At 30.0% G+C, this 24,667-nt stretch overlaps 3 protein-coding genes across 4 annotated transcripts; 2 read left to right on the top strand and 1 right to left on the bottom strand.

The window, feature by feature from the left end:
- The first annotated feature begins 1,185 nt into the window (after positions 1-1,185).
- ADA2B (ADA2 2B) lies at positions 1,186-6,497 on the top strand. 2 transcript variants are annotated; one of them, XR_016521310.1, is made up of 13 exons: positions 1,186-1,609; positions 1,874-1,929; positions 2,714-2,892; positions 3,135-3,200; positions 3,325-3,450; positions 3,540-3,615; positions 3,900-3,960; positions 4,037-4,095; positions 4,192-4,296; positions 4,502-4,740; positions 5,205-5,415; positions 5,571-5,843; positions 6,007-6,497. XR_016521310.1 is itself a non-coding variant. In XM_068640171.2 (13 exons), exons 1-13 carry the CDS (start codon positions 1,557-1,559, stop codon positions 6,199-6,201), a joined length of 1,683 nt encoding a protein of 560 aa, XP_068496272.2. In that variant the 5' UTR covers positions 1,186-1,556; the 3' UTR covers positions 6,202-6,497. The 2 variants fall into 2 exon arrangements, 1 of the variants encoding a protein (XP_068496272.2); XM_068640171.2 differs by having other exon boundaries at positions 4,518-4,740.
- A 1,089-nt stretch (positions 6,498-7,586) lies between these two features.
- On the bottom strand, positions 7,587-15,889 carry LOC137832148 (uncharacterized). Its single transcript, XM_068640170.2, has 8 exons — positions 15,592-15,889; positions 15,429-15,470; positions 14,951-15,348; positions 10,803-10,897; positions 10,593-10,709; positions 9,087-9,902; positions 8,686-8,902; positions 7,587-8,564 (listed from the first exon to the last, which is right to left on the bottom strand). The coding sequence occupies exons 3-8, from the start codon at positions 15,240-15,242 to the stop codon at positions 8,002-8,004; spliced, it is 2,100 nt and encodes a 699-aa protein (XP_068496271.1). The 5' UTR covers positions 15,243-15,348; positions 15,429-15,470; positions 15,592-15,889; the 3' UTR covers positions 7,587-8,001.
- Positions 15,890-21,948: 6,059 nt separating this feature from the next.
- On the top strand, positions 21,949-23,848 carry LOC137833144 (uncharacterized). Its single transcript, XM_068641508.2, has 2 exons — positions 21,949-22,313; positions 23,712-23,848. The coding sequence occupies exon 1, from the start codon at positions 21,978-21,980 to the stop codon at positions 22,284-22,286; it is 309 nt and encodes a 102-aa protein (XP_068497609.1). The 5' UTR covers positions 21,949-21,977; the 3' UTR covers positions 22,287-22,313; positions 23,712-23,848.
- The last annotated feature ends 819 nt before the right edge of the window (positions 23,849-24,667 follow it).

Genomic DNA, 24,667 nt, shown 5'->3' with positions numbered 1-24,667 from the left:
AAGTTTCCTTTAAACATATACCTATATTTCAAAAATATTATCTAAATCAAATGTACCATTTTAAATTTATTATACATGTAGAATAAGTTGCATTTTTATGAAATTTACACATATAGCAACAATTTATTTATAAAATATAGTCTAATATTTAATTATTTTCTGGTAACAAAACAATATTATTAAAAAGAGAATAATTTTTATTTTATTTTGTTTCATCGTGACATAAAAATAAAAACAAATTTCAAGAAGAGAAATTAACTCAAATCCACCATTTTTTATTTTCTTTTAAAAATAAATTAGTTGAAATTGACCATAAAAATGTTTTAGTCAAATTTATCTTTTAATTTATAGAATACGATATTGAAATCGAATTTAATTATTATATTTTGATAGATATATATATTTTAATATTTATGCATCCACTTAGTTTTCTATTATATTCTGTAATATATATATATATATATATATATATATATATTATCAAGATAATAATATAAAATAAATTTTTGATTATTTAATTGATTGATTCGATTAAGATAGATTAGATGTATTCTACTTTAATGACCATAAAAATGTTTTAGTCAAATTTATCTTTTAATTTATAGAATATGATATTGAAATCGAATTTAATTATTATATTTTGATAGATATATGTATATTTTAATATTTATGCATCCACTTAGTTTTCTATTATATTCTGTAATATATATATATATATATATTATCAAGATAATAATATAAAATAAATTTTTGATTATTTAATTGATTGATTCGATTAAGATAGATTAGATGTATTCTACATTAATGACCATAAAAATGTTTTAGTCAAATTTATCTTTTAATTTATAGAATATGATATTGAAATCGAATTTAATTATTATATTTTGATAGATATATATATTTTAATATTTATGCATCCACTTAGTTTTCTATTATATTCTGTAATATATATATATATTATCAAGATAATAATATAAAATAAATTTTTGATTATTTAATTGATTGATTCGATTAAGATAGATTAGATGTATTCTACATTAATGATAAATATATAAATCTTATGAATTAAAAGTAAAAATAATTTTGGTTACAAAAGAATGTTATTACAATGATGTCACATTCACATATTTTCAAATCTTTTATTAATATATATATATTTAAAAGGGGCAATATTTATTATTATTTAAGTTAGATATAAATATATTAGTTGTAGTTGAAGCAGAATCCTCGTAGCTGAGTTCCGCACAGGCATCATCAAACTCAACTTGGTTTGACCCTTTGCAGCGCTAAAACATAATCTTTTGTTGCTGTTCTCTTCGACAATTTCCTCTCTCATTTTTTTTTCCACTGCTTTTTAGCGCCAAACAGAAAACCCACTTACAAATCCTCAGCGTCATCTTACAAGTTTCCATATTTATAAAAAATTCCTATCTCAATTGTAATCACAAAAATCTAGGGTTTTTATCTTAAAAAATTATAATTGTTGTCCCCTTTCTTCCATCGTGATCTTGTGCTTCAACGAACTTAAATTCGTTTAGGAGTTCTTGCGGAGAATCATGGGTCGTTCTCGTGGGAATTTTCATCACGCCGATGAGGATCCCAATCAGAGGTTTCTCTCTTTTAATTTATTTTCTTATCTTTTACCTGACTGTACTTAACTATTTTAATCCTTGGTCCAAATGCAATTTCCTTGTGAGAGAAAAGATGACAATTACAATTGAACCTTGATGTCTTCTTGAATGTGTATAACTGATCACAAATGCAGTAAAATGCTATGCTTATTTTACACTTTGATGCTCAACTAAACATTTCTTTGCTTCCTTTCCCTTTTCCCTTGTGTTTTATCTGTTTAATTGGTTTTTTGGCTCTGTAGATCAAGGAGAAAAAAGAATGCCGCTAGTGGAGAAAACTCTGAATCTGGAGCTGCAGGTAATTTTTGTGCACTATTCGGCTGTATCTGGATAAGTTTGATCCTTCAATGTACTATGAAATTATTGGGTTTATTTAAAAGGTGAGGTTCTCGGGGTTGTTTGATTGTGAAATACGTGAGAACACACCTATTTCTCTCCTCGTCGATATGCATGGAAATTGTCATCAGTGGGACTTAATTGATTGTATGTGCTATTTGTCCGTGAATATAGTTGTTAATTGGCTATGAAGAATTCATAATTATGATTGATCAGTTACAAATTCTTCATAACCTATTGATGTCATGTTGATTCATATAGCCTATCTCACTTATTAGGGTACAAATTTATTGTTGTAAATTGAGATAATCACAACTGTTTCCATGTATTTATTAGTACTACATTTTGACAATGGGTATATTATGATGTATTTAGGTTGAGCGCACTAGGTTTGTCACTACAGTGTATCACTGAAGGAACTTTTAAATTATGTTTTCAAAGTCCATCAAATACAAAGTCTTATTTCTCAATGCATGTGCTCAATAGTCTTTTGCTGAAGATTTTATGTATGTGTGACCTGAATTTCTTTTTCCATTTACAATAAAAGGAAACTAGAAGAAAGGTTGTGTTGTGATTTGGTGTGGTTCTTCTGGAAGGTTTGTGGAATGCCTGTTAGGTTAAAGAAACCAAACTAATTAATTTTCAGACATGAAAGAATATAGCTGTAGTAGTTACTTAGACATTAGATTACCTTGTTGATTTATGAATATTGATTTTTGATTTTTTTTGGTTTTCACATGAACTAGGCCAAGGAGCAGGTGAAGGGAAAAAGGCTCTGTACCACTGCAATTATTGTAATAAAGATATAACTGGAAAAATAAGAATTAAGTGCGCCATGTGCCCAGATTTTGACTTGTGTATAGAGTGCTTTTCTGTTGGAGCTGAGGTGACACCTCACAAAAGCAACCATCCTTACAGGGTTATGGTCAGTTACTGTTAATCTCCCCGTGTTTTTATTTAATGCTTTCTTAATTTAAGGATTTTTTATTACATAGAAAGTTGTGTGATTTTTTATTTCAGGATCACTCACTTAAGTCTCATTGGAGTTTTGTTCTGAAACTGTTTTGTTACCTTGTGTAAAGATGATTTAGATTTGTGAGAATTTATGTTTAAATGAATGTCCCAAGCTGTTTAAGAAAATTTTGTTATGTGATTCTATTTTGACAGGATAATTTGTCTTTCCCTCTTATTTGCCCAGACTGGAATGCAGATGATGAAATTTTGCTTCTTGAGGTACTTCAAATTTATTTCTTAGGAGTAATGATAACTGGTGGTTTGAAACTGTAAAACATGTATTCATAGAATATATCTCTTATTTATATCCTATCTTTTGAGCAATATATTTTTTTAATTTTAGGGAATTGAAATGTATGGCTTGGGAAACTGGACAGAAGTCGCCGAGCATGTTGGAACCAAAAACAAAGAATCATGCATAGAACACTATAAGAACATATACTTGAGCTCCCCATTCTTTCCTGTTCCGGTATGATTGGTCATCAAATGAAGCTGCAATGAATACTTTTTATTATTTTCACAGTGGTATTTTATATCCTGGTCTGTCTTATTTTCTAGGACATGTCTCATGTTGTTGGGAAAAACAGAAAAGAACTTCTTGCCATGGCAAAGGGGCAGGGTGAAGACAAGAAAGGTTTTTCTCGATCCATAACATTACATTCATTAACATCACTTGTATAGTATGTTTACCACTTCTACTTTACTTAAGTTTGTATGTTCAAGTAATAATACCTGGATGCTTGCAGCAAATTGTCTTAATGTTAATGTACCAAATGACTCTGATATTTCTATAAAATATTTTAGATAAAAGCAAAATAAATTCAAATCATATGTGGTTTTTGATTATTTTGCATGATTGATAGATTTTTGTGTTTTAGTGACATTTTCATATCTATTGGTCACTTGTGATTGACACAGGAATTTCCATGGGGGATCTTAGTTTAAAGGCAGAATCTCCCTTCTCTCCATCTAGAGCCAAGTAAGACTGTCATTTTTTTAAATGTTTCGTTCTTCATCTTTATAATATATTCTTTAATGTCTATTTGTTGATTTAGGGTTGAAGATTCACATAAAGCTGGCTCTACTAATCGTTTGTCTTCCAATCTGAATTCAGGTAAAGCAAAATAAGTTTACAGCTAATTAGTTAACCGTGCATTGACTTATCCATTATCGTATTCTTTGGATCCCTTATCTTGTTTATATATGGCAGAGTTAGATTCTGGTCCCTCAGGTAACACACACTCTGCAGCTGGTGCTAACCAAAAGGCATCTCATGCCAGGGGAAAAGGTGGTCCCGGAATCATTAAAATGGAAGGTATGCATCTTTATGTTTGGTTCTTAGTCATAATTGACTTTTTATAAATTTTAACCTTTTGAATTTCACTTCCATAGAAAAATTTAAAAACCAACATCTTGAAATAATACATTTTACTCTTATTCATATCTTTTTCTTCAGGTAGTTTAATTTTCTATCATTTTTTGAGGAAATTAATGACACTCTGATGTATTAAATTTCCTAGTCTCTATTATTGGCAGATTCTCAGATAGACAGAGATTTTGGAGGAAAGAAGCCAACTTCTTCAGGAAATGAAGGTCCTTCTTTAGTAGAATTGAGTGGTTACAATGCTAAAAGACAAGAATTCGATCCTGAATATGATAATGATGCTGAACAATTACTTGCTGAAATGGAGTTTAAGGATACCGATTCTGAGGAAGAGCGAGAGTTGAAACTTCGTGTATTGCGTTTATATTCAAAGAGGTGAATAACCAATTTAATTAATTTTTATGATTTTTTGTCTGAATTATTTATGGTCAACTATTATTTTATTAACATTATCTATGATAAATAGATACAATGCATGTATAGGATAACATGCCTGTTCGATCTGATGATAGACTTATTTTAAAAATCATAACATAATTGATACATAACAAACATGTATTTAAAAGTGTATACAAATTTTTAAAACATAATAAATATATGACTGTAATTGATTGGACAAATCCAAATTAAACTCACATTTCTTAGACATTATCAAAATAAAGAGTTATAAATCATTGTCATTATAAAATCTTTTTGTGCCTCATATGTTTTGATATTTGATTAATATGAATTGTTGATGTAGCCTAGAGTATTTGTATGGGATAGGAATTTGTGAAATAAATTGATGCATCAGTGCGTCAAAAGTTTGGATATAATTTTTTATTCTATAATGGTTGCAGGCTTGATGAAAGAAAGCGGAGGAAGGATTTCATACTTGAAAGAAATTTGTTATACCCAAATCCATTGGAGAAGGATTTAACACCCGAGGAGAAGGCAATATGTCGAAAATATGATATATTCATGCGCTTTCATTCTAAAGAAGATCACGATGAATTGCTTCGAACAATGCTCTTTGAGCATAGAAGTTGGAAAAAAATTCAAGAGCTTAAGGTTTGAAACATGACGTTAAATTACTATTTACATTCACATTTATTCTTTCTTTTGCTTTTTGTACCTTGGTAATAACATTTGTGGATAATAGAAAAACTTTTATCCAAATCATGCATTTAGGTTCTATCTCTCACTCTTAATACGTAATGCTACAGGAAGCCCGGATAGCTGGTTGTCGCAATTCGGCTGAAGCTGATAGATATATCTCATCCAAGAGAAAGAGGGAAGCTGAAGAAAATGTTCGAAGGACAAGGACAAAAGAAAGTGCTCAGGTTGGCCCTAGCAATCAGGGAATTCCAAATGCATTGACTTCTCCAGATTCAGCTGGTAAGGATACAAGTGCAAGACCTGCAGGACCTGCTACTTCTAGTTCTGTCAATGAGATGGATGTGATAGGATACTCTGGAGCAGATTTACTTTGTGAAGCTGTAAGTATGCCACACTGACAGGAATTGAGTTAATATAAATTCTAATAATTATCTAAGTTTATTAATATTTGTAAATGTTTTTAGCCAGTTTTTTCTTTTAAGTATTATAAATAATTCAGTTAATTAATTTTCTAAGATCTGTTTTGTATGTTCTTATTGGCAGGAGAAACGATTGTGCTGTGAGTTAAGATTGTCTCCAGCCATGTATCTAAAAATGCAAGAGCAACTGTCACTACAAATACTTGCTGGCACTGTCTCTGCAAAATCTGACGCTCATCAATTATTCAACAAGTTGGATGCCATAAAAATTGACAGAGTGTATGATATGCTCATTAAAAAGGGGATCGGTTTACCCTGAGACCTCTTTTGGTTGCTATGTGTAACTTGAAAATAGATTATTCTCTTGTAGTCTTCAATAATTGGAACATGATGATAGAAATTTTGCAGTGCTGTATTATGTTTTATGTAATAGACTGAGGTAGATCTAGTTTAAAGATGGACTATACACACAAGTGGATCATGATTCTATTTTATATTTGTTATGTTTCCTTCCCAACCCAACTGATTGCATTCCTAGGAGGTGCGGATGACATTAAGGTTACTGGAAAAAATTTATGTAAGTGTAAATTAAATTGATTTACTTCAAATTCTCAACTTCAACAGTTTTTACAGCTTGTTGCACATTTATCAATTATAATTGTTTAAATTTGTTACAAAAAATAATTGTATTAATTGAGTATAGGTTTAAATATAAATAATACTTTAATTTTCTAAATCAGGTATGGTTACGAGAATGTGTATAAATAATTAAAATATTATTAATTTATTAGTGAAACTACTAAAATTATCTTCAATGTTCTTTTTTATTATTAATTTTGTTTTATTTGAAGATTTTTTTTCTGTTGCATAACTTTATTTTCTCTCAATTGTAGTGATTTATTTTATAACTATAAAGTTTATTTAGACATTCAAAGTATTTTTTATCTAATTATTATTATTTAAATTTTACATTTTTTTATTTGTGCAATTTTGTTCAAAGATGTATTTTATTTTAAGAAACACAAACTTAAATTTTATAGAATTTTTTATTTTATTTTAAATATGTGTAATTATATTTTTTCGTTAATATTTAATATCAAAAGAGAAGAAATGCTATTAGAATTTTTTTCAAAGGTCTAAAACAGAAAAATTCAGGACAAAGCCAAACATGTTGTTCGAGATTTTTTTCTGTGAAATTGACTAAGGACTTTTAGATCTTCTCATTATTAAGAAAATTGTGGCTTATAAAATATTTGAAGTGCCATGGATTGAAGGACTCCCCATCTAATGCCGATTGATGTTTCCATTTATCAAATCAATACCCACTCAATAGGGTAACTTGTCACAGTAAAAGAGTTGACCTAATCATTGAAGTTTTAATTAGATTAACTTGTAATATTAAGAGTTTGAATTATTTTAAATATATAACCTAACTAGTATTATTTACCAGGTGATTAATAGCAAGTGAGAAGAATCCATTAAGACTATAAAGTATCTGAGTGAATAAAATAAAATAAAAATAAAAACTAAACAAGAAAAACTTGTAAATCTTGAAGTGATCGAGTTACAAGTTTTGTAATTAATTAAAAGTCACCTTGATCCGAAATAGTTTGAGTTGAACCAAGAACATACACCTATTTCCTCTTTTTATCAGAAAAAATGAACTTTGTTTAAGAAATAAAATTCCTTCTTGGAAGATAAACATACATTTTGATTAAACTATTCAACATTAGATATAGAAGAGTCTTGACATGACAGATTTTGTAATTCTGTAATCTTGTAAGATTCATGGTCAAAAGCCAAAACTATCGAAAACCATTACAAACTTTACTCATGGGCTAACTCTATAATATGCAGTTTCAAATTATATGTGCAGTTGCGCATCTACCAGCCACATGACCTAATATGGAGCCTATAGAAGTTTTGATCTCATGAACCCAAAAACATAAGCTATAATACTATACACTACAATTATCTTAAGTCAGAAACTTGAAAACCATTATCCTCTGCATATGTAACTACCTCAGGGCTTCATATGGTTTTATATACAAGCTCATTCCACCTTCAGGTTAAATCAGGAGAGAAAAAAATTCCCCATTTAGCTTCTATCATATATTCATCATGCAACTTGTATTGCTTCTGCTGCATCAATTTTTGGTTCACAACAATCAAAATTTTCTTCACTGGCCTCGTCATTGTCAACATCATCACCATTGACATTATCATCACCCTCAGTGTCATCATCACTGTCTCTACAAGAGTTATTATCCTTGTGTTCATTTAAGGCCAGAAGTGTCTTCACAGCCTTGTCAGCTTCATCATCACAGCCACCACCAGAGTTGTTATCCTTGTCCTCGTGAATGGCATATAGTGGCTCCCTCAGAGTTATTCCCTTCATATTTTCCGGATCAACAGGGATTTCCAAACCAAACGATTCTGACTCAACCTTCTTAGCAACTTCAACTTTGGGAATTGATGATGATTTACTTTCTAAAGCAGAGCAATCAGACAAAGATCCATCTACCACTGCAGAATTAGCTGACATCCCGATGCTGGACCTGACATTTGAAGTTAAATAACTGCAAATGTCAGCCTTTCCTCGTATATCAATCCATCTGTTATTGATCCAGTCTCGGGAAATCCGAATGTTCTTCTGCTCAACCTTTAGGAACCTCTCTTCACCTAGAAAATCATAATTACAAATTGTCAGATATGAAACCCAAACAAAACATGATTCACAAACTCAATCTATGGGCCAGTAAACTATATAACAATAATTAAAGAGAAAGAATGTGTATCCTACCAGGGGTATAAACTTGCAGGATTCCATCTCCACTGACATTAACTGCAGTTACGACACCTTCCCACCATCCATCACACCACCAGGCATCCACTGCTGCTCCAATCTCAAAAATACGACCTGAATTGTATTCAGGAGGGCATGGCCTGACTGTTAAGCGGCCTGAACATCGCATACCCAATTTATCAGTAGCTGCCACTCTAGATGCAGGGACCCATTCCTACAAAGTGTTAACAACCGGGCTGAGAACCATATACTCTTCCCTAGCTTCATGGCTCAATAGACAATTTTTTATATGGTTGGACTTCGTTGTCAAAAAATTACTACAAACATAATTTCAGCAATGTTGAGATATGATAGATAGATAGAAAAATAAATAGAAGAAAAGACAAGCCATTGCATACCTCTAGGTTCTGTGGTCCCTCTATATCAACCAAATTATCATACTGGACCTTCAGCAGCCTTGGAGACACACTCAAGATTTTACATCTAAACCAGCATCCTCTAATGCCACTATCTTGACAAAGAACCTCTATCTTAGCACCAACCTGAAAAGACAGTTTAGGCTTTGGTCCAATAACCTTTATACCCACTGTTTTTCTTGATAGTTTTAATTTTAAACTAGGATATTGTAGTCCACATTTTGTCATTTCATTGGTAGGAGCATAGACTTGCAGACCAGAAAAACCCTTCTCAAATATTTGATCCTTAGAACTTCTAATCCTCTTATTGATGGACCTTAAAGGATCATCTTGAGTGAAGTTCTCATCATCATCATCTGTGTGTGACTTTTCACACTTTGTCTTTCTCTTGGAGAGAATAGGACTATTTAAACAAGAAAGAACAGGCTGGTTACTATATCCACGCAACTTTGTAAGTGTGAAGGGCTTAAGCCTATTGTTTTTAAACTGCCTAAAGCATGTATGTATCTCAGATAAAGAGGTATGAGGCACAGCAGCCAGGTATTTCTCATAATGCTTAGGAGTCAAAACAGTCGCAGGACCATTGACGCACTCAGCACTGATCACCTGAACATGAGGTGTGATGAAAACCTCTCCCTCTTGCAGATTCAGCTGTGGAATCACCTGCTTAACTTCCTGACCATGATGAAACCAACGTACCTTCACCTTTTTTTGTCTTTTCTTGTCTTCATACATATCTTCCAAGTAACCAAGATAGTGGTTTTCTTCTTCAGCCATAATGTATACAAATGAATGAACCTAAAATTTAGAAAAAATATCTTGAGAATCATAAAAATTAAACACCTTCCAAAAACAGAAAAAGTAGATAGTACCAAGAAAGTGGGTGATAAGCACCCAATAACTTGGGGAACCCAACCTCATAGACTATCCTAAGGAGAACCCAAACACTTAATACTCGGTCACACATCCCATATTACTCTATGTGATATCTTGAAAATCATGAAAATTAAACCCCTTCCAAAAACACAAAAAGTATATGGTACCAAGAAAGTGGGTGATAAGCACTTGGGGAACCCACCCTCAAATGCTGCTATCTGTAAAGGAGAATCCAAACACTTAAATAGCTCATCAAACATCCCATATTAATCGATGTGAGACTTACACACCCCCATAATACCCAAGTCACCGTCCCTAAAATCCAAAATCTTGACTTTCATTCTACGATATTTTACTTGACGACACTTCACTCAACTCCTTGTTGGTTCTGACAACCAACTTTGATACTGTTTCATAAGCACTCAAACACTTAGGAAACCCATCCTCAAAAGTTAGCTATTTTTCAAGGGGTGGGGGGAAATCAAACACTTATATATCCCAGCGAACAGCACATACTACTTGATATGAGAGTTAGGCACCTCTTGAACAACACATACCTTTATTAGTGAGGAAAAAATTGAGATATAATGAAAATCAAAATATTTTTCTCACATTTATGGTTGTTCCATTCCTGCAAAACCCTGAGTAGTGCTTCAGCTGTTTAGCACAAAACCAAGTAATGCCTGACCATTCAATATCCGAACTTTGGAATTTTAGTTTCCTAGAAATCTGCAGTACAATAAACAAATGCATGGTTAAGTAATTGCATAAAGATAGAAGGGAAAATATAGAGATGAATTTAATTGGTTGTCATTTCCTTACCATTTTATCGGGTAAAATTCTATTACTGACATTAATTCCAGGCATTAAAATCTTGAGAGATTCATCAGCTTGTACTAAATCATCCAATTGTACACCTGTGACAGAAAGATTATGGTTGCATAAAATGCCTTCTTTCCATAACTACAGAAAATCAGCTAAAAAGAAAGAAAAATAAGGACAAGACCAACAACAAAAGTATCAAATAGATTAGAGAAAGGAGATTCATCTAGAAAAACCAGTAATTAGTTTAGCATAAAAAGGACATAAAGCATTTTATTTGGAATAAGAGATCACATAACCACATTAAGAGTGTTCAGATTGCCATTTAAAGCTTGTTAAACAGACAAGCACACTTTCCAGTGTTGAAAACAGAGAAGGAAGATTTGTCTCATTGATGAAAGTTAAGTTGAACATAACTGTTAGAGAAACACATTCTAAGATGGTGGCAGCCAACTCAATTCAGTTGAATTTTAGGTCATCTTCGGTTCCTTTTTGCAAAATATCGATAGAAATTATTATTTAGCCATGGAAAAAATGTTCTTAAAATTGATTCAAGAAACAATTGACATCAATAAACTACCTAACTCAATACCATAATTGTCTTCATGGTAACGCATAAAACCAAAAAAACACTTACCAATTGGTCAATGGATACGTTATCAAATCTTTCTTGGCATGAAAAATTAATATAGGCTAGGCAGACTTCAAAATGAAAAGAGGAATAATGTAGGGTGAGACATCGAGATTTTAAGTACCACATTTAGTAGTTTATTCTTGTCAATGAGGGACTCACATTGCTACCCATTATGAAAACTAACATGCACAGTGATTTTCACCTTATTGACACTTACCCGATGATAGCCCTTTTCCCTTTGATAACTTCACTCACATATCAGCATTTGATTTCACCTTAATACAGATAATAGGATCAATTAGATTGATTCTATTCTATATTTATGTTAGAAGCCGAAAATGGGGTAACTAAATATTTTGTATTTTTCTCCTATATAAATTCAATAGTTGTGTTGTGGTCTGAACACAAAGAATTCATCATATGCCTTCTCCATTTATCTCTTCTCAACATGGTATCAAGTTCCTAACGAGAAGGGAACCCTAATTCGTACTTTTCTCTAGTCTCATTGCTCATAAATGTAAATTTTTATAGCTCATGTATGATTTTCGATTTTTGTCCTTTTTTTCCGTTGTTTTTCGTTGTTCACCATTGAAGACCTTTTGGCGAGCATTTTGTGGTTGAAGACCACCACCACTATAATTGCTTTGCAATGGCTCTCTGAGCGTTTATTTCTCTCTCTAATATTCGATAGTCATTGTGCTATGTGAGTAATTGTTGCACACTCTAACACTTTTTTGCTCTTCGGAATTCATTGTGTCCTTCAAGCTTGGTCTTCGACAACCATTGCGCTCTCCAAACAATTTTTGCTAGCAACTGTCGTGTCCCCTGGGTTTTATTTGCTCTCCTACAATCACAACATCCTTTTACCTCTGATGTGACTATAATTGGAGTTGTCCTTTTTTGGAAACCATTAGTTGACCTGTCTGCTACCATTTCAATCTTATTTCTACTTCTTTTTTATAGAGATCTTATACATTAGAGATAGATCAAATTAAATACTATAAAAAATGGTGCAAACCCCACCTTCCAAATTGGTTATGTAGGATTAAGTTAGGCCTAAATCCATTATTTAGAATGGTACCAAAGTCTATCCTAACAAGATTTGTTGGATCTATCATGTCAAGTTTGAGATTTGCAATCTTCGACATGAAGGCATGTGTGAGAGATCCCACATTAACTAAAGATATGATTGAATTATTATAGTTTATAGATAGTTGCAAACCTCATTTTACAACTATTTTGTGAGATTGAGTTAGGCCAAAATCCTCTTTCTAAGATCTTCCAATCAATTCTATCTTCAATATCTTAAAAAATGATGAAGCAACAATGACTTCTTAATTTTAAATAATTTTTCTTTATTTTCAGCATATATACTACTATAGTATAAGTTTATGCCTGGTGTTTAAGATCAAAATAGTGGTCATCTAAAATCCTAATTCTTTTATTATTATAAGCTATATCTTCCTCAATCTGTCACAACTCACAAGGTTCATGTTTTCTTTTTTCTGCCTTGCTTCATAATGGAAGAAAACAATGATGTGATGTAACTTGCTCTTCCACTCAATCTTCATAAAATATCATTCAAGCCGTAAGGCCAGATTAAGTCTCTAAAACAATGTTGTTTCTAACCATAAGTGCAACTATAATGTAATATCATAAATGTAATAATTACAATACCTGATAACTCTTTTGCAAGAAAGGAAGGAGAATGATCATTTGATTGCTTTTGTATTAATTACATAAGCAAAATGACAGACGGCGACAAACTAGAATAACAAACCAATCACGACTACTCTCACATTTATTCACTCAACATGGAAACAACAATGACAGATGTTAACACGGTTATTATTAGTCATCCTTAGCAACTTAATAGGAAAAAACAACATATAAATTCCATTAAATTTGCATTTAAGTAATACAAATGAAATATTTGACCTGGCAGTCAAAGTTATTTTAAAATAAACCAATTTACTCAATTTGAACAAATCATAAAAAATATCTGATTTCCAAAATAAATTCACCTATTATTGTGATCCTCAATAAATCCAAAGAAAACATCCAACAAATAAGGCGTGTAAATAACATTTATGTAAGTGGTCATGCAAGGGAAGAATAACAGGAGTTGACCAAATTCCTTGAAAATATAAACTTACAGAAAGTGAATTTTCTAGAGAAAAAATACAGGACAAGCAGTTATAGGTGACAAGTAATGACGACCAAGCCTTATCCCATTAGGTGCCAATAAAAATCTTCGTGTTCAAATTCCATGAGCCAAAAACCATACACAGTAACTTCCAGCACACGCATCCACAATCAACAGTGAGCCAGTCGACGTGGCCATGCAAGCAAGAATACATAACCTATATAACTCGGAGCATAGATTTATTTGACCAAATTCATAGATAAACTAACAGGAAGCATAGTTGTACGATTAGTCAGAACAAGCCTTGTAGCTTTTCAGTGTCAATACAAGACACTGATAAATTCATAACTGACAACTAAAAACAACCAAGTTATTTATTGATTAATCAAGAATAACTTTTGTCGCATTCTGGTGTCAGTGCAAGACATCAGTTTATGGTTTATGAACTACGACAACTAACAACAACCAAGGCAGTATACAATTAATCAGCACAGTGTAGCACAGGCTTTACCAAATTCCTTTAATAGATTAACTCATGATGCGGCGTTGCACGAATCAGAACAAGTCTTGTAGCTTTTCAGCATCGATACAAGACACTAGTATATCTATAATCTATAACTCAAAAGAACCAAGCTATTTCTTCATTAATCAAAACAAGTTTTTGTCGCATTCTGGTGTCTGTGCAAGACACATGTTTATGAAACTGCTATAACTAACAACAACCAAGCCATTATGCAATTAATCAGCACAATATAGCACAAGTTTTACCAAATTCCTTTAATAGATTAACTCATGATATAAAGTTGCGCAAAACAGAATAAGCCTCGTGGCTGCGTTGATACAAAATACTTGTTTTATAACTGATAACTGAATACAACCAAGCTATTTCTTGATTAATCAGAACAAGTTTTGTCGCTTTCTAGTATCGGTACAAGACACCAGTTTATGACCTACTACAACTAACAACAACCAAGCCACCATGCAATTAATCAGCACGAGTCTTATAGCTTTCAGGCGTTAGTGCATGACGAATAGTTTACTACCAACAACCAAGCCTGCCATCAGACTGGGAAGGTTTCAAACTGCAGTAACAGTTAATATTGCAGAAAATTCCAAACAAATGCAGCCCCAAATGCTGTCATGGTGTTCCCAAAAACCTTATTGTTGTAGCTGAAATAACAAACAACAATCACAAACCATTTTTTTCAAAACATTAGGGGGACAACAAAACAAACAATCTCCATGGTAAAATTCCACAGGACAAAAAATCAAACACACAGTGGTAAGTAACATTCAGCATATGCTTTCACAATGACATTTCATAAAACCAAACAGATCACCCCAGAACAGTCTCAAGAGCCAAACTACCTGCATGGTGTGACCGGGAGACCAAACAAGTAAGCCAATCAACAACCTCTCGCCTCGCCCTCCATTTGCAAGCATTGATGGGCTGAGTGGATCCATAGGCCTGCAAGAAATGGTCAGGGACAACATACATCATGTGTCTCACACTCCTCTCGGTCCCCACAACCGCCAGCACTGAATTCCCCAACGCATCCTTCAAATAGAAGTGAATCACTCGGTTACCACGCTCCTGGCATATCACCTGCTCCTCCCAAGCCACAAAAACACTCCCACCACCTACCTCCCCACCAGACATTCTCAAACCTACCACGGCTAGTTCCTCTGCCAACGCAAATTGGACTAGGAAAAACCCTAACACAAAACACCACCTCCTAACTCATACCATTCCACATCACCAACACCTGCAAACAATCATCAATTCAAAAAAAAAAAACTACCACAAATGAAAAGGGATCAAGTTCTTGAGAGAGTGAAACGTCACCGCGAGAATAGAAGAGAGAGAGACAGCGTAGTGAGAGGTGCACTGAAAATGAAGTCAAACAATGCCCAGCAAAACGAGGGAAAGGGAGAAAAAAACACAAATGTTAAAGCGCATTCAAGGGACTGTGCAATAACTAGGAGTGTGACGAGGTTTGTGTGTTTACGTGTGTATGTGACGAAGGTCTTGGTGGGTGGGGCCAGGTGGGTTCACTGGAGGGGTGAGTGAGAGTACCCAGAGAGAAAACAAAACAAAAACAAAAAAAGAAAAGGCTTTAAACTCTTGGGGAGGGGTTAGAGTATATGGTTGGGTCCCTTTTAATGGGAGAAAAAATGGGTGATGGAGCAGAGAAAGAGAGAGACAGGGTTGAAGCTGCTCTGCTGCTGCTGCTGCTACCGAGTGACCTTTCTCTTCTCTTCTTCTGTTTCTGTGCCATGTGTTGTGAATCAATGGGAGGGGAAGACAAAGAAGGAAGAGAAGAACTCAGAGGGTATTATGGGAATTGTGGTTGGTTTTTTTCCAAGAGGGATATTCCAGTGTTTCAACTATATTGTACTCCCCGACACGTGGCATTTCTATTTGACCACCTTCTCTCCCTCCATCACGCCCATGCTGTTGCTTGTAGTTGTGTCCTATCTATACGACCGTTACGCTAATAAATTTGGTTCTGTTTTCTCACTGTCAAAGTTTTTATCTTAATTTTCTCTTTTCCGTGTTACTGTGATTTTCTAAGGTAGGTCACTCCTATTCAGAGAATAAATGGTTGTAGTCACTTTGTTAAATAGTAACTGTTCTTGTTAAATACAATATTATTTATTTGTAAGATTTTTCATAAGATTCATGTTTATATAAAAAAAAATCTATTTGAATGGGTTAATATTATAGCAACACATTCTTTATCATTATTAGTCAGAGTTTATTGAAAATTATAATCTTTTGTAGCCCTTGTTCTTTGTTTGATGGATATTTTTTAATATTTAACAGTAGTGTAGTATATATTTTGTTTAAATTGTTTAAAAAATAGATGTGTATGTGTATGTGTTGTATTGTGTGGTTGATTATAGAAAATCATATGCATTAACTTTTGTTTGGAATTCATATGGTAGCATATACAAAGAGAGTATATACACTTGTTAGTTAATTAACACAGAATAAACAAAAATAATACAAATACTTTAAAATAAATATAGGTATTTTTATGTATGAAAATTTTCAAAATATGATGGTAAAATCTCAACATTTTAAAAAAAATTACACAGCTAGTTGACATTTACTGGACTGATAGAAAATAATTAAACATAACTTATATTTTCTTTATCTGTAGTGGTAGAATTCAAACTTAGAAATCGCCAAAATAGATTTTTTTTAGCCACTGGTTTTACCTACAAATTAAACTACTGTTTTAACTAAAAGATATTTTTTTAAAAAAATCTTATTATTTTATAAATATAATTATGTTATAGTTTGGTTTTAATTAAAAGAAACTTTATAGCCTTTTACTTTTTTATTTATTTAAAGTTAAACTTGAAGATGAATATTAGTATAGACATTATATTATGTACATTAAGTTCTTTTGTAAGTCTTATAGCATTTTGAATAAAAATTACGTATTTATAAATAAAAATATTAATTTAATGTGAATCACACGTATAAAATTCCTTAAAATTTAAGAAAGTTGTTAACAATTTTCTTTAAATTTAAGTAACCACTAATATATGACTTATATTAAAATAATAATTTAATTTATGAACAATAATTCCCATCAATTCTCGTTAGAGAATTTATAATTTTTTTAGTTATACTTTTTTATTATTATTATTTGTAAAGGATTACAATAACACCTATGATTCCTGTAATTTTAAAATATATACATATTTTTATAACTTTTAAATAAATATTTAATTTTCACAAATTTTAAATAAAAATTATACGAATTATATTTATATTTTATTTAAAAATTAGTCGAAACATATATGTGTAATTATCTCTGTGTCTAATTTTTTATGATTATATAAAAACAATTGAAATGATTAAAAATTTAGTTATTATAATAATTATAAAAAATATAAAGAATAAAATCACAAGAAAATATGTAAAATATCCTTTTTTTTGGTAGATAAGATATTAATCATATAAATTGAGAATTAAAAATTAAAAGTTTTAAAATAAAATTTTAAAGATTATAATAAAAAAGGATTTAGTTGTAGAGAAGTTACATTTATCTTTCACAAAGTCCTTTATTTAGAAACACTTTAATTTTTTAAATTACTAATAAATTAACATTTGCGATCTTTTTTTATTGTATTTATACTTTACTGAACATGCATAAATATAATGATAAGCTAATAAATATAGTTATATATTTTATATTTGTTTAATTAATTTATATTATTTTTATATATGTTTATAAGACATTTGGTGGCTATACAATTTTAATGACATATTTATTATATAATAATTAAAATAATTCAAAAAAAAATTATAGCAAATTCTTTAATAAATGTATCTATTTAATAGTATAGCAAAAATAAATGTCATTTACTAATTTCTACAAAGTGAACACGTGTTTTTTTACCTTTTAATAAAATCATTTTATAATTTAAAATTTGGTGATTAACTTTTTACGTATTATCATCATTAATTATTTTTTTTATTTCAAGTAACAACTTCTATTTTGTTTTCCTCAATTGTTTCTTCTATTTTTTTTCTCCCTCATACTTTTTTTTTTAAATCTTACTTTCATACCTTATATATTTTAAAATCTAATCATATTTTGTATTTTTTATTATATTTTAAATAAAGTAAGTTCATCTTTATTTTAGATATTTCTTGTCTCGTTCTTTTCATTGTGCTTTGACCATTAATTTTGTTGGAATTAGATAGTGTTTCTCTCAACTTGGTTAAAGTTATTCTAAAATTTAATGATGTTTGGATATCTTATTTTAGGATTCTAAACTTTGGAGTGATTTTCCTACTTGAGTTAAAATTTCCTTGAAATAAGAAATTACAAGGTAAACTGGTTTTATCTTTCAATAAAATCTTAGGTTAAAAGATTTCTAGATAAAGGTGATGCGGTCACAAGTTTCAAATTTTTTTTGAGAGTTTGTTTTATTAATAATTTTAAAGTTTAAACAATTTGAAAAGTGATGGATTGTTTATATTTATGTAATGTATCTAGATATCAAATAGTACTTATGAGAGTACACAATATTTATTGAAAAATAATAAATATATCCTTAAGAAAATATCAAACTCAAATTTACATAAATATTTATAAAACAATAAAAAAAACAAAATATTTTTTATAAGTTAAAATAAATTATACTTAATTTATTCATAAAATAAAAATTATAACTAACTAATATAAAAAACTTTTTATAAACTAGCTTGCATATAAATTAATTTAAAGTTTTTAAAAACGCAATGTACTTTTCCTTTTTATGAATATTTTTATAAAGGAAAGTATCCAAACATGGCATATATATGTATTGAAAGCAGTTCAGTTTTTCACAAAAATGGAAGGAAAAAAAAGGACATGATGATGGGGTGGTGGGCTCCAGAGGGTTAATGAGAATGAAGGAAGGGAAAGATAAGGGATGAAGAAGATAAGGTTTGGTGAATTGTAGGTAGCAGTAGTATGGTTGCTGTCAACAACACCTTCATTTTCATCCACAAAACACTTAGTGCTATACACCACAATTTTAATGGGACACTATGAGAAGCACCAGAACATGAAAAACCTTCAAAATCACTCCTTAAGACCTTCTCACCTTCTATCATATATACCTAACAACACATGCATCTTCAAAACATTTCAAAACATCTTCAAAACGTTTGGGGTCTGCCACTGCAAAAATGAGCATTTGAGGTTTGTGAATCCTTAATTCAGTCTCAGTTGTGGAAGAGGTTTGGAAGAACATCAAACGATATGGACAGTTTTGAGTTGGTTAACAATTAACCTCTTTTCTGCTATTCTCAACTACAGTTGTCTTTAGGATACCATTCATAGTAGATAGTTGGAACATGTTTGTTGTTTTCTTAGTTTTTCCAACTTAGTATGAAATGTGAGATGCACATAAATTTTACGCCGTGAAGTTGAGAATATTTAAGACAGAGATAAGAAGAAGAAAAAAAAGAACAAAGTTGAGAAACGAGTAATGCGATAGAAGTAAGAAACAGTAATTATAAAATTATTGTAAAAACTTGTTACTAATTAGTGTAATATCCCCGTTTTCAAAGTCGTAATTTGAATAAGACAGAGGGAGGATACAATGATAAAAATAATTTAAATAATATGTTTGTGTGAATGAATGTATTATATAATATTATTTATATTTTAGAATGATTTATAATATAATATCATTACATATTTTGAAATATATTCATATATATATATATATCATTTAAAAAAATAACAGCTGTGACTTTTATTTTTTGGATTGGTGAATCCAAAATCTAGAATTACACTTGAGATTATTACCAATCCAAAAACTTAAAGAAAACCAAATTGGTACAGAAATAAAATTTTAGATTGCTAAAAGCAAGTGACCTTTGGTTGTAAATTAGGTTCAGACTGGCCCAGTAATAGAACATAACCTCAAAAGCCCACTGGACTAATGATTATAGATATTCAGTTTGGGAAATTGTCAAATAGACATGCCTTACATTTTAGTGTTATATAACGCTACTTGGTTAAATATATATTAAAATTTTAAGCAAGGCTAAATGGATTTTAATTTTTGATAAAATATATCAAAATTTAAATATATAAAAGTAGGAACGATAATAAAATGATATAAATTTGAAATATATGTATATCACCTAAATATTTCTTAAAATAAAATCACAACAAAATATTACAATATTATAAAAAAATTAATTAAAACTGGTATATATATAATAATAATAATAAAGAAGTCGTTTAGGTTTAGGTTCAGAATGATAATAATTCCATTTCATTATTTGGGCTATTTTCATAATTAACGTGCTAACGTTAAATTGATTTAACTTTTTTTGGAAAAATATATTAGAAGTATTTAATTTATTTTAATTTAAATTCTTATACATTTAATCAAATTTATTTGATGAAAAATTAATTTTATTCAATTGGAGTAGAAAATTTGAAAAACGAAAATCATTGAAAAATTTAATAATTAACATTTATAAATCAATAAAAAATTAAAAAGGCAAATTTTACATTGATTTTTTTTAAGAACATTTTATAAGTTAACATTCAATTTTTTTTGTTTCCACCAGTGAAAGTTTATGTTTATAAGATATAAAATTAATATTTTGTCCTTAATTCATTTTCGTATTTTATTGTTTTTATTTTAAATTAAGATGTCTAGTGTACTAATATATTATTATAGTTATTGACTTTTTCTTTTTGAATTTGAAACCAATCTGGTAAAAAAATCCCAAAAAACTATAAATTAACATTTAATCTTCCTTTCATTCTTATAATTTTTTAAATTATTTTTTTATTTTATATAAGTAGAAGAAAATCATTAAATATAAACTAATATTAAAAAAAATAATTAGTATAAATTCTAAAATTGATAGCTAATTAGATACCGATTAACTAATTAAATATCAATTTATAAATTTAGAAACTACATATAATATCAATAATTTTTTTAAGTTTATAAAAGAGTATTTTGTTAGTGACTAATTTTTTTTTCTAAAATTAGTTTTTATTTAATGATTTTTCAGTAATATGTTATATAGTAAATTATTTTTAAATTTTATTTTATCAAGAAAAAACAATAAAAATTATTATTTATAACTTTATAAAGAAAATTTTCAGAATAGAAATATTTAGTTTATTATATATTTAATTTATATAATTTCATATTGTCACTAAAATTTTTATTAATAATTTTTAGTTTTATATTTATCTTTTTACTTTTAATATTTTCATGAATATCTATTTTTTTACATTGTATTGTCCATCATCTAGTTTGACCTTAAAAAATTTATGAATTGCGGAAAAAATATATTTTCTCTAAAAATAAACAGACCCATAAAAAATATTCTGATCGTAATTAGAAAGCTATTGATATATAAAGCCACGGTCATGGACATACATTTGCTATAGCATTAGGCAAATATCAATCAAAATACCAAAATTTAATTAAATAATAGAAAGTTTTAAATTCTTAATATCTGAAATACTTTATTATTTTCTTAATTCTTTAACAAGAAGCAGCGTCCATAAAGTAATCATTGATAACAGCACATAATAAGGTAGCAATTAAAAAATAGATGAAGAACCAGCGAGGACAACTTGACCTATTAAGATACTCCAAGCATCCCCACCCACATATTTCATATATGATAGCTCTCAGGGCAAGTAACAACCCAATTTCAAACATCACATAAAATATACGAATACTAAATTCATAGACATGTCGTAAGGTTCTTAATTTCCTTAATTAACGCGAATAATGCGCACTTTTTTGTCTCACACAGATTACATTGTGCACCTTCTCCTATATATATTGCTTGTGTCCATGCAGTATCCGTTTTTCATAGGAACATAGAATTTATAAAATGGCTCTTAGATGGCTTCTCCACTCAGCTTGCCATCTTGTGGGGTACCCTACGGAAGAAGAGAAGAGGAAGGAGAATGAAGGGGACCCTAATGGAGAGGTGAAGAGGGGGTTGTGTCCTTCAAACAATTTGAAGGAGCCTTGTTCAGGGTTTCAAATGCCACTTCACTATCCACGCTACACCAAACAGGAGTATGAGAGCATGGAGGAGTGGAAGGTGGAGTTGCTTCTTAAGCAATATGGATTAAGTATAAAGGGCAGTGTTGATGAGAAGAGAGCTTTTGCAATGGGAGCATTCTTGTGGCCATGATCATCATCAACACTGTGTTTTTTCTCTGTAAGTTTTCAAGTTTTGTGTACTTGACCGTGGTATCTGATGATAATGGTATGGTAATATGTGTCCTTGTCCACGTACGCTTGTGTTTGTTACTGTGTTTATGTTGTGTTTTTGGGTTGAGGTTGTTCATGGTGATACGTGTCGGTAATGGGGCACTTCTGTTTATGTATGGCTAACTTTTCTTGTTCCCCATTATTGCTGTCTTACGTAGTTTATGGTGAATAACACTAGAAACTAGTCTTTTTTTTTATTATTATCAAGAGTAATTTTAATGATGGTTTGTTTAAGGTAGAAATCAAATGTTAGAAAAACGTAATAATGGAGTGATCCTACAGGACATTTAATTTTTTTATTTATAAAAAATGTATATTACAAATAATCTAAGTTTTTTTAAAATATTTATATTTGAACTCGAATAGAATTGTGTTTGAAAGATTGGTGGTACTTGTCATGATACTTGTTATCACAAAGCAAATATAACTGTGACAAATCTTAAATTCCAATATCGAAATATTTGGTAGAAGAAAGAATTATAATTTTCTAAAAATATGAGATTTAAAAATTATATATATCTTTCATCTTGTGGTTTTAATTTATTGTTCTCAAGAATGATTATTTTCTCACAAAAAAAATAAATTCTACAAACATGTGAGAGTGTAACTTTTCTAAATTTAAATAAAAAATTTAATGAAGAAATTCCGTATTACTCTTATTAAATATTTTAATATGGTAATAAAATAAAAAAATAAGATTTCTAGAATTTTACTTAAATATTCTTCTTAATAATATTTTTGGTTAACCAAATAAAATCTAATTATTTTTATTGCAAGTAATCGCGATTTTCAAATATGAAAAAGATTCTCTATCATCACACGTTCTTTATTAGTAATTTAAAATCCCGAATGATATTTTTACCATATCTCTCATGTTAAAAACAAGGGAGCAATGACAATTTTTTCCATACATGAGAAACGTATAATGTTCTTAAAAAAATTATTTTGAATTAAAATATCTACAATTCTGATTATTTATCACATTAAATAATTTAATAAATATAATATGATAGTTTTATCGGAATAACCGGGAACAATTCCGTGATACGCTTGACTAAAAAGTTAAAAAAAGACTAATTTCCTAAGAGTGTTATTTCTATAACACAAACGAAACATGAAAAATAGCATTCTCTTCGAAAAATTAGACGTTTAAGCACTCTCTACAAGCAAAAATATGATAATTTGAACAGTTATTTTATTATCAAAGTATCATTTAATTGGTTTGAGTTGAAGAAGATTATTGATAAGCACAACAACTCAACAAGTGAAAAAAACAATGCTCACAATCTGTGAACAGAAAAGTTAAAAATTGTATTAACGTTACGTTCCTTTCTATTTATAACAGAGTTCCCATTGATGAACTTGTTACGAAAGAGTTAGTTGTTGTGGTTGGGACAAGTGTATGGGGTTGGATAATAATGGAATCATTGTGCATGATTCAAGGATTCAAGCTTCAAATATTTGGTTCCAATTGGAGGGGTTGATTAAACTATTTACAGCACAAACATGACACGTGGTGACATATTGAAAAGCTTTTGGCTAGAGAAGCTTCAACATTGATGATTAAACTATAATTATTGTACCAAAAATATCTCAATAATTGTGGAATGACTACGTGGTGCTACATTTCATCAGAATTGCCTTAGACCATTTATCAACTAAGATTAATTTCCTTTATAAAGTTTTTAGTTGTTCTTACCTTCACATGTGCATTGATCGAGCCTATTTAAGTGAAATGCCATTTTCTTTGCTCATGCATTTGCACCTTTCTATAAATTTTCTATACTTTAGAATTTGTAAATACATTTTGGAAATTGAACAATGCTTTTATTTACAAAATTAGTCCTCTATTATCTTCAAAATTTGGTTTTAATCTCCCACAAAGTCTTTCGTAAAAGAAAAGTTTTTCTTAATGTTTATTTTCCATTTAGATACTTGTAATACTTTTTTAAAGTTGTATTAATTTTATTTACAATTGCTATCTTATTTTCGGCGTGGGATGAGGAAAATGTATGTCTATATGTACTTTTATATATATATATATTATTTTTTTTTATCAACAATAAAAATTAAAAAATATGAAGCTCTCAGTACTTCAATCCATATATAGTACAGAAGAAAACCACTTAAAAAACCACGTTAAAATCAACAAAAATCAGAAAAAATTGGCTTTCGGATAAGTGATCCAAGCCCAAGATTTTTTCTAGATCAGAGTAAAAATTTGAATACTGTCCGATTTTTGTTTTTTTGAAAATAATGTCATTTTTATGATTCCAAATAGTCCAAAAAAAATAATTCGTA

This window comes from Phaseolus vulgaris, chromosome 6 (genome assembly GCF_051622355.1).
Source record: "Phaseolus vulgaris cultivar YP4 chromosome 6, ASM5162235v1, whole genome shotgun sequence".
NCBI lineage: Eukaryota > Viridiplantae > Streptophyta > Magnoliopsida > Fabales > Fabaceae > Phaseolus > Phaseolus vulgaris.
This window is presented reverse-complemented; position numbering and strand designations above follow the sequence as displayed.

What these genes read in the sequence shown, in the direction of transcription:
- LOC137832148 (XM_068640170.2), bottom strand. Translation starts at nt 15,242, where the DNA reads ATGTCTGGTGGGGAGGTAGGTGGTGGGAGTGTTTTTGTGGCTTGGGAG. An exon ending in CTCCCGGTCACACCATGCAG is followed by an intron (nt 10,898 to 14,950) that starts GTAGTTTGGCTC and finishes TTTCTGTCACAG; the next exon opens with GTGTACAATTGGATGATTTA. An exon ending in AGGGACCACAGAACCTAGAG is followed by an intron (nt 8,903 to 9,086) that starts GTATGCAATGGC and finishes AACACTTTGTAG; the next exon opens with GAATGGGTCCCTGCATCTAG.
- LOC137833144 (XM_068641508.2), top strand. Translation starts at nt 21,978, where the DNA reads ATGGCTCTTAGATGGCTTCTCCACTCAGCTTGCCATCTTGTGGGGTAC.
- ADA2B (XM_068640171.2), top strand. Translation starts at nt 1,557, where the DNA reads ATGGGTCGTTCTCGTGGGAATTTTCATCACGCCGATGAGGATCCCAAT. An exon ending in TTCTCTCCATCTAGAGCCAA is followed by an intron (nt 3,961 to 4,036) that starts GTAAGACTGTCA and finishes TTGTTGATTTAG; the next exon opens with GGTTGAAGATTCACATAAAG. An exon ending in CGGAATCATTAAAATGGAAG is followed by an intron (nt 4,297 to 4,517) that starts GTATGCATCTTT and finishes TATTATTGGCAG; the next exon opens with ATTCTCAGATAGACAGAGAT.